The sequence below is a fragment of the Castor canadensis genome, chromosome 2 (genome assembly GCF_047511655.1).
Source record: "Castor canadensis chromosome 2, mCasCan1.hap1v2, whole genome shotgun sequence".
NCBI classification, from domain to species: domain Eukaryota; kingdom Metazoa; phylum Chordata; class Mammalia; order Rodentia; family Castoridae; genus Castor; species Castor canadensis.
In genome coordinates, this window is record NC_133387.1 from 140658814 (window position 1) to 140672679 (window position 13866).

Here is a 13866-nt window from a genome sequence, read left to right on the forward strand (position 1 = left end):
CTAAAACAGCCTCCCGGAATTTGTGCCATGCACATAGATGTCTCAAAAGAATGTTTCTGATGGAGGGAAAAAAGGACATGTTTTTATGGCTTAATATATATGAGGACAAGGGAGTTTACTCTTCTTAGATGTTTTGTAGGGAGTTGTTAGAGAAAACTATGTTTTAAGTCTTCCTTCCGTGGTGCTCGGGGTCCAATCCAGGATTTTGTGCATTCTAGGCAAGTGTATTACTACTGAGCTACAACCCAACCCTATCCTCTTATTTCAATACTTCTATAGAATACAGCCCAAACACCCACCCACACAGGCATTTTATATAAAGAGCTGGAATCCAAATGACAAAAAACAAAATTATTTATATAGTGTCTTTATGGAGAGTTACATGTGGATTTGAGTGGGAGCCAATGTTAACTCTAGAGGAGACAGAGCCAGTTAGAGAAAAGTGCTAACGGAAAGTGTGACTATAATTTAGTTTGGTTGACAAATGAAAAAGCAGGTGCTACATTTTTTTTAAAGAGAAAAATACTGTGGGCAACAGCTTTCTGTGTACACACTCAAACACATTCTTTGTTCATCTCCAGAGGCCTTCCCATGGAATAAACCACACTGTCCCCATCCTGCACCTCCTGTGCTAGGATTCCCGGTGTTGCCTGACTTTACACATTCAATCTGGGGTGAGTGTTTTCTCTTCCTAACATGGGTACAGATATTTTGACAGTGCCACATCAATTCCACTGCTCTTCACTACCACAGTACCCAGAGTCTTTCTGAACACAAAACCGATGACCTACCAATGTCTACTGCACTGTGGGCATTGAACAGTGGGGTGCAGAGCTATGAGGTCTAGAATGGCTACTTTAATCTGGCAGTCCCAATTGCCCTAAAGAGATCTAGATAAGTTTATAGCTCAACAACTATCCCTTGAACTCTGCTGGCAGACAGGGCCACTGTCCCTAATGGAACTCCTTAGGAAACATGTAGGCCATTTGTGATGGATGCTGCCAGGTACCATCTAGACTCCCTTTCAGAAACCAAAGACTTCCTCTACAAGTTTCTGGGAGTTCCAACTGCAGAAGCCCTCAGCTGAAGGGAACAGTCTCACCCAAGGCCACATTAGAAGGTTTTTGTGTAATGACTGGTTGTTGGGGTGTGAAGGCGTGGCACCTCACCCCAATTCAGAACAGTCTGGAAGGGCCCTTCCAGCTCCCAAGCTCCTTGTGGGCTTGGTGGAGGCTGTGGTCAAGTCTGCAGTGCAGCTCAGCTTCTCCCTCTACCCAGTCCAGCTCCATCCCTTCCCTTCTTCAGGTGCTGACCCAAAGAGAAGATCCAAACAAACTCTATGTGTGCTAACTTCCACCGTGGAGTCTGCTTCCTGGGGAACCAAGCTACGACACTACCTATCCATGTACGTGTGCCTCCATCTATTTAGTCAACTGTCCCTGTATTCAGAGCACAAAGATGGTGCAGAGTAGGTGAGACAGATGAAAAAGACCTAGTCCTCGCCCTTAGGGAGCTAGTAACACTCCAGTATAGAAATAACCATAAAAGATAGGCTACTAAGTGGTGGTGTCAAGAGAGAACACACAGACATCCAGCCAAGGGTGTAATCCTAGGCAGGGGAGATCAGGAGTCTTCATGCACTGGCTTACGCTATGGCCGTCAGTATCTATGTCCAGACTTCCCATCCAATTTCAAGCACTGGAGGACAGAACAGACCATGTGCTTATCTCTCTTCATAATCTCCTTAAGTCCCCACAGAGGCTATGACAGTGCAAGAAAGCTCAAAACACTGGAAATACAACACTGAAGGAAGACGCTGGCCATTCTGCTTCACAGGCCAGGTCTCTGGCTGCTGCTCTGGCCTTTTTGTGCAAACGTCTCAGGAGGCTCAAGATGCTCATTCATTTACTACATCCATCCAATCTCAGGAACATGAAGCCCAGGACAAGATCTAAGCAGCTACAGCTTACTGGAGAAAGTGGTGGAAGAAACCAGTGCAAATACAACTAACAGCCAAATGGCACATCATCCCCAGGCCATCCCTGCCCTCACTTGGCCAGTCCATCCATCATCAAGCTGTTGCTAAGATTACTCAACAGCCTCCATGAGGAACTGAACAATGGGAATCAACAAAGCCCTAAACCTCATAATCTCTCAAAATAAATTCACCAGGAAGTTGACCCTTTAACCAAAATTTCACTGCCAAGTGCCTAGGGGAAGATGGTAAGGGACATAGTCACAAGGAGTATTAATTCGGTGGGAAAGTCTGTCCCTTGACACTTTTCTCCTCCAGGGCATCTTCCCCTCTTGTTTCTTTGGAACAATCTGTCATCAACTTCTGTTGTTCATTTCTCTGAAATGCCATTACATCCTTCCTCTTTTGCCTTGCCTTAGTCTTACCACCCTCTCTGATATTATGGTCACAGCGTGGAGGCAGAAGCTCCAAGCCTAGGCAATCCCTGCATTTCTCCATCTCTGCTGGCTGTCTGGTTGGTCATGTCTCTGCTCAATAATCATGGCAGTTCCTTAAGAACCAAGGACCAAGTTTTTAAGACCTTACCCCCTACATTGGCCTTATTTTATTTCCCAGGACCCCCCAGTATATGCCGTCTTCTCCAGTTGCCTCCCCATTTCTGTGACTCTATGTCTGATTTCTGAAGTGTCCTCCTCCTCTTGGCCATCTACTGAATCTACCCACTCCTGTCACTTTGTTCATAGGACCCAGCTGAGGACCTAGAGAGAGAGGAAGGGCAGAGTTAGGGGGCTGCCATTTTCCTGATTCCTTTTTTCTCTAGAGGTTCCCCTACCACACACAGCCTTCATCACAGGGAAATGCTTTATTGCAGCACCTACTCATGCACAAGGATGACTCAATAGCTTGACTGCTCTGACCATGTAGTTGTGGGTAGAAGTTGCTTTTCTGCCATGAGCTGGGTAGACTGTCTTGGTCTTCCAAGCCAGAAAGGGCAAAAAACTGACATCGCTGTTTACTCCTCTGTTGCTTCTTAGGAAAGACTCTCAATCACTCTCGAGTTAATACACCAAGCTCTAGGATTTCCGAGAGATGGATGGCCAAAGGGATGATTGCCAAGTTGGGTCTCTGGAGCGAATCCAGTGTTCCATAAACCTGCCTCTTTCCTAATCATAGAAAGAACCATAAGATGACAGAAAGGCAGAAGAGAACTATAGGCAGCAGAATGACATATAAGCATCATCCTGAGCTTCCTGAAAAACAAAACCATGCAGATTGAGACAAATCTCATCCCCAGGCTCTCCCAACCCTCCACTCCACAGGGTGTTGCTTGATGACAGATCTGTACCAGTGGGGAGGCCTTTAGAGGAGTCTCCTGAAAGGGTGACAGTAAAGAGTGAGTGGCCCATAGAGATGCCCCCACTCCATGCCAATAGGTGACCAGGAACATGACCGTTATGGACAGAAGTGGAAGGGAGGAAGGTGAGACTCTCCCATGCCTCCTGCCATCTGGAAGGGAGCCAGTCAACGGGGTGGGAGGAGCAGAAAGAGGGGGAATCCATATACTTTTTCCATTTGAAGCAGCACGAAGGAAGGAATCCTTCCATCTCTAGGTTAGCAGGTGGACTGAGTGAAGCTCACTGCTTTTTATAACTTTCCCTAGAGCTGGAGGAGAGGGTAGTGAAATTAGGAGGTTGAAGGGCTGAAGCTGTGGGTCAAGCAGAATACTTGCCTCACAAGAAATGAGGCCCTGAGTTCAAAACCCCAGTACCACCAAAACAAAACCCCAAAACAGGAAGTTGAAATGTCCCCATCTTCATGAGCTGGAAGATGAAAGATATAAACTAAAAATCTCTCCCTGACACACACACACACACACACACACACACACACACACAGAAATTCAAAATAAATCTCTTTAGGAAATTAGATTAATGTGATAATAATGACAACACTAATTGTTTTACACATTTAGTGATTTTTATTTTACAAATCCATTATTTAGCAGTATTCTCACAAGTAATCTGGTTATAATTAAATCTGGTGATAATACTTCCCATTTATTGAATGACTAATGTTTTTCATGCTATTTTATGTAATCCTAATAAGCTTCTTTTGGTACCACTGCCATTTAAAAGAGGGAACACTGAGACTGGAGAGATTCAGAAACTTGCCCTTCAGGTGAAGATGGAAGCTAAGGTCTTTTTGACTCCAGAGTTGAGTTTCTTAACCTTATAAGGTACATCTTATAGCTTTTTCACAAGTTCAGAAGAGGAGGCAGCAGCCCTTACATCTCAACTCCCTACAAGGTAGGTACACATAACACACACACACACACACACACACACACCCCTTTCTTAGTTACCTGTACCCATTTACTGAGAAATACAGGTCCACAGATGAATGCCAAGTTTCTTATGGGGACAAAGATCAACCCTATGGACAACATACTTGCCATTTAAACCCTCTCTGACTCTGCAACTTCCATTTGATAGGATGCAGCCAAAGCCAAGATGGAGCATTAGCATCAAGTTTGGAAGCTTTGTCACAAAGATGAAGACGTTTAAGACTGAAACTAATGAGTGAGACTAAATGCCATTTAACAGAATGGCTCATGACATTAAAATAAATGTTCACATTGTGAAATTCAAGCCAGGAAAAAAAAAATGTCTGTAGGAAACGGTAAGGTGTAAACAAGTGGTGACAGCTCATGAGAGCTGGCTCCCTAGTCATCTAATGCACCTGACCTTAGTGAGAACGTTTGTTGTTAGCCTTGAGACACAAAGGGACAGGAGTATCTCCAGGCAGGGATATTCTGTGCTGGGGCAGATCAGGGAGAAGATATTAGGGTATAGAACTCTTTCCTTCCCCTTTTCCCCAAATGCCAAGGACCCTGGAGTTTCTCCTGCCTTTTCTTTTCTCCTTCCTCTGTTTTCCTAATTCTCTTCTTCCTCTCCCCCAATCCCTTAACCTCCATGAGCAAAAGAGATTGTGGGCTGGGGCCGGGTAGCATGAAGAATTGCTAGTTACTGGAATTTAGAGAGAGTAAAAAAAAAAAAAGAAAAAAATGTCAGTGTCAATGTCTCCTTTCCCCTGTGAGCTCTGGAAATATATTTAGATACACCCAAACACCTACTGGAACTTTTAAAGAAAGAGAACATTCATAATCCACCTGTGAAGCAAGTCACAGGAGCACACAGGCACGCGAAGAGCTCCATGTAGACCTACTGAAAGCAGGTGGTCCTTACACACACAGGCACCTTTCCTTTCTGCCAGCCTTGTCCCTTCCACCCACCCAAAGGTGACAACCATCGCCGCTGTCTGAAGGGAACGGTGCAGGTGCAGCGTGCAGCAGGGAGTCATGAGCCCTGGCTCCTCCCTGGCCGTGAGTCTGGTCAAGCGCTTTAACCTCCCAACCTCTGAAGAATGGAGATAATAACTGCCTGGCTAGGAGCTGTACCGATACAAGGGAATAACACGTCGTAGGGTGCTGTCCCTCCTGGTTCCTGAACTTGCCTATCCTACATCCACTGGACTAATGGGACCTCCTGTCACTTGGTCTCCACCCTCAGCACTCAGATCTGACCTTGGGAAGGTTGGGGACCAGACTGGGGCTCCGTCTGGACCAAGAGGGTCCCAGCCAGCAGTCCCAGGTCTGCTGGCCAGGTTAACCTTCAGGTCCGCGCTGGGTGCTGGGAGTCCGCGGGCGCTCGTGGGCGGTAGAGGGTCCCAGGTGCGCGGACCGGGGGCGGGTGGTCGAGCGGGCTGGTGGAGGTGGGCAGAACCGGGCGGTAAGTCGACCCACGGCTGTGGGTGGCTTCCTCCTGTTGCTCAGTATCAGGCAGAGGCGGGGGAGGACAGACACTTCTCTCCAAGTAAGCATCCACCTATCGCTTCGATAACCATCGACTGTGAAAAAGCCGGCGGCGCCTCTCCAAGGCGAAGCCCGACTTGCGCGCCCCCGCGTCTGGGTTCCGGGACCCCTGGGCGGGGACCTCCTCCGCCCGCTGCGCCGCAGGGTTGGGCGAGCACTTCTGCACCGGCTCGCCTGGCAGCCTCGGGAACCGCAGCCACGAGCTGAGGCTTGATTCCTGCCCAGACGTCTACTCGCGGGGTCCCTTCTACCCGGAGGCCACGGTCGCGCCCTCAGGCACGGTTACCTGCTCTGCAAGAGTGGCCCCAGCGCCCCGGGATCGAGGACTCGGCCGGCGCTCGGAAAGTTACTTGCAAAGGCAAATGTGTTGCAATCCTCTCTGCAGCAAACTACCGGACGCGCGGATTTCCCGAACCCTTCCCCGCCCCCACCCAGCCCGGCGACCCGAGCCAGCTGCGGGCGACCCGCAGCGCGGAGAGCCACTCGCAAACGCGCCTCCTCTCCCTGCCGCGCGCCCAAGTGCAGTGGGGTGGAGGGGAAGCCCCGAAGCAAACTCACAAGAGCGAGGCGATCCCGGGTCCAGGCCTGGAAGGGATCGGGTTGCCGGGGATCGGCCTCCTGCCCGGCGGCTCGGAGAAATACTAGCGATTTCCTGCCCCGGCTTCCCCTCCTCCCCAGCCCTCCAAGCGGCCCCCCGGTACCTGCGGCGGTCACGGGCTCGCCCTCGCTCTGCTCCCCGGAATCCGAATCCATGCTGCGGGGCTGCTGGCCGGGCGTCCAGGGCCGCCCGCCCGTCTGCGGGGCGCTGGGGCTGGCGTCCTGGCTCGGGCTGCCGCGGTGCGCTCGGTGCGGGCGGCGGGGAGGCTGGAGTCCGGCGGTTGCGACCAGGGGACGACTCCGCAGAGACGAGCGCCGCCCGCGCCCAGCTCCCCTCGCCCGCCGGCCGGTGCTTGCGCGCCAGGCGAGCGCGGGGCGGAGGGTGGGGCGCTCGGGAGGGAGCGGGGCGGAGGGAGGGGCTGGAGCGGCCGGCGCCCCGCGGCTCCAGGCTTAGGGCGGAGGACCCTGGGGGTGGCGCCTCTTCTCCCTCCCCACAGCCCCACGCGCGATCCTTGGACTTGGGGGGCGCGGCGAGGGTGTGCTGCCCCGCGAGGCCGAGCCCCTTTCCTCGGGTGTGGCCAAGTTTGCAGGATTTGTGGGTGAGAAAGCGCCTCCACCCTCGTAGGGAAAGAAGTTCCGAGGGCTCAGAGTTGTGGGGTGCGCGGGTGTGAGTCTGACTCCACTGCTCCGAGACCTTGGACGTGGAAAACGGGGAGAAGTGACTGTTTCCTTTTCATAGGGCGTAAATAAGATACTGCACGTGAGGCAACAAGCATAGGTGTGACAACCCATCCAGGAGTAAACCAGCGAGGCAGGTAACGCCAACTCCCGCCGAGCTCACCATTCCCTTTCCCGAGTGGGTGGCGCAGTGGGGCCGAAGCGTGCGGGAGCGTGTTCCCACCGCTGTGTAAGGCCCAGCCCTGCCCTCCCCATCAAACTGCCCTGCTATTTCTCACTCCCAACTGCAGAGGCATTTCTAACCTTCTTCTTTGTTGGTGGGATTTAATGCAGATTTAATGCTAAACTTCCTCAACATCTTCCCCTCAACGCTTTCTAGAACCAAAAAACCAATAGCACATTATTAATTTATTTACTAATTAAGAGAGCAAACTAGGAGGTAAATGCCTGGAGCAGTAAGGCCTTTGTTGTTAATTCTTGATTAGCCGTGCACTTTTATTGTCTCCCTGAGTTATAGGATCCAACACTCACCTAACCTCAAGTGGGCTTCTCTGCATATAAACTGCTCACAGAGATTGCAAGCTATTGACCTGTGCAAAAAAAAAAAAAAAAAAATCAGGAAGAGAAAGTCTACTAACAGGTGCCATTTGCCCAGTGTCTCTTGTTTAATCTACACAATGACCTAGTAATGAATTGGGTTGAACCATTTGAAAATGCTTTTCGGCCAGGTGCCAGTGGCTCATGCCTGTAAATCCTAGCTACTTGGGAGACTGAGATCAGGAGAATTGTGGTTGGAGGCCCTCCAGGGCAAATAGTTCATGAGACACCATCCCCAAAATAACCAGAGCAAAATTGGGACTGGATGTGTGGCTCAAGTAGTAGTGTCCTAGCGTGAAATCCTGAGCTCAAACCTCCAGGACTATCCCCGCCCTCAAAAAAAAAAAAATGCTGTTTGCAGGTAAAAAAAAAAATTTGGCAATTTTGTAGAACTCAATCTATCCTTAACCCCAGTACAGATGTGTAACCTGGGTCTCAGAGAGAACAGATCTCAAGTCCAATGAATGAATGAGCTAGAACTTGAAATCAGGGCTATGAGGTGAACTCCTCTCCTTACTGCTGTGGTCTAGTGTCTCAAGTGTTTGGCTTCTGGTCCAGCTGGCGGCTGCCTCTGGAGAAGACTTAGGCTTCACAGACTGCACAGAATGCTACTTTGTGTACTCAGAAAAAGTTCTCTGGATGGGGAAACTCGTGGGCTTCAGTGGTAAAAGTTGGATGGAGTTGGAGGAAATGGTCAGAAAAACGCCCACACTAGATGTGTGCCCTTGGACAACTTCTCTCAGTTTCTTCCCGTGTTGGCATCTCCTTCACAGGGTGATTGTCAAGGAATAAATGAAATAATGCGTGTGGAAGCTATTACCCAATGCCTGGCACAGAGTTAATGTTTGATTAATGGAAAGAACTTTAATTCTTTGATCTAATGAAGCCCATTCAGAAAAAGACAAAATAAAATCGCCTTTTTTTAATGAAAAGAAAAAAATGGTGAAATTTGGGTACAAGTTAATTCTCAGAAAACAAATAACTAGGATCATTTTTTAAAGTTAACTGTGAGAACTTCGAAGCCTTGAGGAAAAAATGGTGATAGCTTCACAGAACAAAGTGCATTGGATTGAAAGGATTTCAGCTTCCTCTAAAGGCCAAGTCTATATTCAACAACAGGAATGTGAAATTTTCTCTGTTGGCTTAGATATTTTTTCCTTGTGCTTTGGAAGTGTTTTTGTTTTTGTTTATTTTTATGTGTTTAGTGGACAGTCTGAGTTGCAAGGTTAGAGTTGTATAGACACATCTGTGTATAACAGCAAAATAAATAAATAAATAAACACATGTCCTGAATGTGATCAACAGGAAGCAGGTCCTGGCAATGCAAATTTACAACACTTTGAGTGGCCATCAGTCATTTGGTCTTTACTGAAGAGCAGTACATTTTCGGCCCGGAGATAAGTACTTGTGAAGTGGGAAGAAGGAAGAACTGGTCAGAGTGCCCTGGAAAGTCTATGAGATGATAAACAATACCTATTCAGCTAGCTGCTTCATAGAATATTTCTGCAAAAGGTGGCAGACATTGAAGGAAAGATTGAATGTGGAATTAAACAATGGACAAGTGAGATCCAAACTAAATAATGTCTCCATTCCAATTTCCTACGATATGCAATCTGTTGTCATGAGGCATGGAGACAGAGGGAAATGACTGCTGGCACGTGTGTGGGTTTAACGAGAAGATGAGTAGAACATACCTTATCTGTCCTTCCAGGATGGAAAAATCTGCGTTAGAAAAGGAAGTCCTTAAAATAGTATCCCATGATCATCACTCCCATGGAAAACAGTGAAATCCAAGGGACAAATCTCTGCTTACAAACCCACTTGGGTTTTTTTTTTTTAATAATCTTAGGAAAGTGAAAAGGGGAATGAGTTTTTGTAGTTCCTCTGTATATTTTTAGAAAAATGGCATCACTTTGCAGACTTGAATTGAGAGACTGAGGGTTATAAACCACCTTGCTCAGTGTTTCCACTACATCTGTTCAGCCTGGCAGCTTTTCAGACACATGAGTTTCTAACTCTTATTGGTCATTTCTTAATTTCAGCAAACAAAATCGTTGGCTTTTTAAGGAAATTGCCTGTCTGCTGGGAAAAGCATATCTATTTGTAAGGTGTCAAGAAACAGATAATAAAATAGATCCATTTCTGTGAACACAGAAATACTCCTTTAATCTGAGCCAGTGCTGTGACTCATCTGCCTGTCTCCTCTTGTGGGATGGAAAGAGAGCTGTCTGCAAACCTTCAGAGGCAGCATGAGGGGAGGAGATTCTGCACACACTCGGCTGTTGCTCTGTCAATCAGCAACTGCCCTTTCCTCTGGGCTGAAGTGGCCCCTGAGCCCTAGGGATGAGAGTTTGGCTAAGACAGACCCATTTTTAATAACTTAAGGTAGATACTTGTCATAAGGAAGCTTCTGCCCAGAGCCCTGGTGGCCTCCAAAGGACTGTAGATGAGGATAAGAACAGGCTTCCAGCTTGCTTTGTATTCATCCAGCAGGACAAGTGCTGGAAGACAGAAGAGGCCCTTTTCCTATTGCTAGAAAAAAACAATCTTTTTGTAATTTCCCACTCCTTATAAAAACAATGCATATTACTGTAGAAAAGTTGGAAAATATGTATAAGCAATAAAGAAGAAAATAAAAAATATCCTTCATAAGACCAGCAGTTGTAGTCATTGTTCATGTATCTTTTGAAAAATTTCTGGCTGGGTGTGGTGGTGCACATCTGTGATCTGAGTATGCTGGAGGTTGTAGGGAGGAAGATTTTGGTCCAAGGTAGGCCCAGAGCAAAAAAGCACGAGACTTTATCTAAAAACAATGACTAAAGTAAAAAAGAACTAGGGATGTGGCTCAAGAGGTAGAATGCCTCCTAGCAAGCATGAGGCTCTGAGTTCAAATCCTAGCCCTGCCAAAAAGAAAAGAAAAGTTTCCCTCTTTGTATATATGCCATTCTGGTTTTGTAAGTTGCTTTCTTCCTTTATCCATATGTTGTGAATGTCATCCCATCAACTCTTGGACAACATGGTTTTTTAGTAATAGTTGCACTATAATCTCTTGAATGGGTATATTATAATGTATTTAAACAACCCTTCATTGCTGGGCATTTAGGTTTTTTCCAAGTTACTTTATACAATAATGTCAGTAAATATCCTCATATCTAAATCTTTGCCCACATCGCTAGTCAATGTCCACGAACCCTCAGTAGTCTCCTTGATTCACATTGGGAGAGAGAAGACAAAAAAAAAATCGCAGGTAAAAAAAATAATTGCTGTATACATTCTAAGATATTCAGGTTATTAAGAATTTCCATGGGGATGAGCCTTTCTAGGCAGAGGGTTGGTTGTTTCCATTTTTGTATTTATTATGCACCTGTTGAGTCGAGAGGGGATTCCTGTTGGCTTAGGAGAGGAACAGTTTCCTGCCACACTTTCTTCGTGTTTGTACCCTCCATACAGCCTCATCCAAGTGTACATACCTTATAGGAGGCAGAGCATGGATCAGGCTGGCAACTTAGGCATTAGGGTTGTTCTCTGGGTTCTTAGCTTCTGCCCGCATGAGCTGTGTACAGGACAGCTTCCTGCGTAGCTAATATAGTTACAGTGACTTTAAAGCACTGATTCAGAGGGAGAGGGAAATTGAGAAACATGGAAAAAGAAAATCCTATGGGCTCAACCTATGTTGAACTCTGGTCCAGCTTCCTCTTTGGTTTTTTTTTTTTGAGATAGGGTCTCCCTATGTGACCCAGGCTGGCCTTGAACTTGTTATGTAGCCCAAGCTGGCCTTGAACTTGAAATCCTCCTGCCTCAGCATCCCAATTGTTGAAATTGCAGGTGTGCAGCACTATGTCCAATTATGTGGAGGTTTTTTAAGACACTGTTTGAATGGCAGCATTAGGATATAGGTTGAGCCCCATCAGGACTCTCTGATCTCATATGGTGTTAGGTCCCACTTGTAGCATCCACTCAGGGAGCTTTAGGATGTGACTGTACAGCTGTCTTGGGGCTGTTGTTCCAAGGATCCATGCAGCAACTGTGTGACCACCCTGAGTGATTGTGTTAGCTGTGTCCATCCCCTTACATGCTCCTGGATTCTTCCACAGGTAGGTGTGTATAGGAAGGGCCAATACTATTCCATGGGAAAGAAGACAGAGTCAAGTTTCCTAAGTCTTAAGAACCAACTAGAGTATCTGTAGCTTTCAGGAAGATAAGAGGGTGCCCAAAGACTAGAAGAAAGGAGTGGGTTCCAGAAAAAAAAAAAAACAATTGGTGACATTTTTGTCACTCTAGCAGAAGTCTGGAACATCTAGGTTTATAAACATTTAAAGAAGAAAACAGTCATCCCCAGCACCCAGCATGGGCTTATTATAATAGCCTGCGAAAATAACTTTCTTTACACAGGTCATTAGGCATATAATTCAAGATAGTTTTGTTAAACTTCAAGATAGCAAGTATTTGTTGAACACCCTCTGTGCTTCAGGGGCAGAGTGAAGGGAACATACCGCCAAAGATATTAGACATTATGATTTAAGAAAAGAATTTGATGAAATCTCACACAATTCCCTTGCTGCTAAGTGGATCTGGAATTGGCAGAACAATCCTACCTAATGAGCCTTGATCCATGGCTCTGAGTTAACATGGAAGGAGGGCTCCAGTGGAATGGCACAGAGCTCTGCCTTAGGCTCTGATCTATTCTACCTTTTTTTCTTTCACAAAACAACAACAGTGATTTGGTAGAAGAATTTGATGGTTCTGCTTTTCAAATGTGTTGACTAAAATGTGTAGGAAAAGATATGTGGGTCTTAGTTGGCTATAAGATCTCCTGAGTCAACAGTGTATTGCTACAAAAAGAGCAGGATGAGTCCTCCTGTATTAGAACTGGTATTATGGACCCCTGGGGTCTTACAAACACCTGGTACCACGTTTTAAGGAGGCACATCAGGGAATTCTCAGAGTAGGGAGAACCAGGATGATGAAAGAAGTTTGGAAACCATTCTGAATGAGGAAGTTTGAAAGTCAGGCTGGGGAAGGGGAAAAGTAAATGGATGAATGACCTCAAATATGTAAAGACTTACATCCTAGGCTGATGCAAGACTAATGGACAGATGTTGTTGTAAGAAGGTAGAATTTGGATCCTGGGCCAGTCTTGACCTGGCTGCCATCAGATCCATTCCTTGCTCTTACCTGGTTTTGTATGGAAGAGGGTTTGACCGTGAGGCTGCATTTGCCTGGCTCTTGGCCCAGCTGGTTTTGGCTGGATCACAGCTGAGAGGAGGCACAGGCAGAACACTGATTTTCTCTCCAATCTTCTATCCCTGAATCTCAGGATCTTTGACTGTAGCTGTCTCCACCATGGTTCTGGCTTCCATTAGGGGACTCCAGCCCCTGGGCTTCAGTAACAGCATTTCTTCCCTTTTGTTCCTCCCACCTGGAGTGCCAGTGACTTCCTGCTGTTGCTGATGTTCAGATTGCTTCACTGTCCTCTGTTTGGCTCCTCAGCTCTTCCATGACCTGTTCAGCAAGTTCCTTTGCATTGCCTCACCTCCTTTGAAAAATATAAATTTATCTTCTAGTTCTACCTTATCAGTAGAGAGACACAGGAAGAAGAAAGATATATATTTTTTAATGATTATGACAAGATGGCCACAGATATTGTAGGAGGCTAGAGTCTCGGATCTTTAGGATTTCCTTGGAACTTGAGGCATGGAAGAGAAATGAAGTGCCTAAGTCCTGGAAATGGTGGAGCTGGGACTAGAAGTCAAAGCTGCTATCTCTAGACCCATACTCTTCTCCTCTGATGTTGGCTTTTTCCTCCTCTTTATTAACTACCCTCCCATGCATTGTGTTAATCCTCCCTCTGATCTGCGGAAGGGAAAATTGAATCTCCTAAATTTGTTTTTCTTTGAATTCTCTTGTAATTATGTGAGAACTCAGTTCAATAATGCTTACTCGCTAATTATTTTACAGAACAAATATTGCTCGCCAAGTGTTGAGTGGAACCTTTTATTCCTCCCTTCAAAACATTTTCTATGTAGAAAAGCTAAATACATGTTTCAATCTGGAAGGTTCCATTTATGTAAGCCTCTGATTTTGTAACATCTATGTGGAGACTAAAGGCCTGGAAAAAAGCAGAAGGAATGTTCAAGGTCACCTTATC

The 13866-nt window shown here is 46.5% G+C and overlaps 1 protein-coding gene across 4 annotated transcripts in view; it reads right to left on the reverse strand.

Moving 5' to 3' along the window:
• Tnfaip8l3 (TNF alpha induced protein 8 like 3) overlaps positions 1-13152 on the reverse strand; it is a 40334-nt gene extending 27182 nt beyond the window's left edge. Inside the window, exons 1-3 of one of the 4 annotated variants that reach the window (XR_012445464.1) lie at positions 12894-13152; positions 7653-7711; positions 7004-7137 (exon numbers count right to left, since the gene is read on the reverse strand). Coding sequence is in view for 3 of the 4 variants with exons in the window: in XM_074065942.1 (XP_073922043.1) it covers positions 6548-6599 (52 nt within the window). In the remaining variant the exon portion in view is untranslated. Of the gene's footprint in view, positions 1-6547; positions 6820-7003; positions 7138-7652; positions 7712-12893 lie in introns of those variants that run through there. The other 3 variants (XM_074065941.1, XM_074065942.1, XM_074065940.1) reach the window with 3 other exon arrangements.
• Positions 13153-13866: the final 714 nt, after the last annotated feature.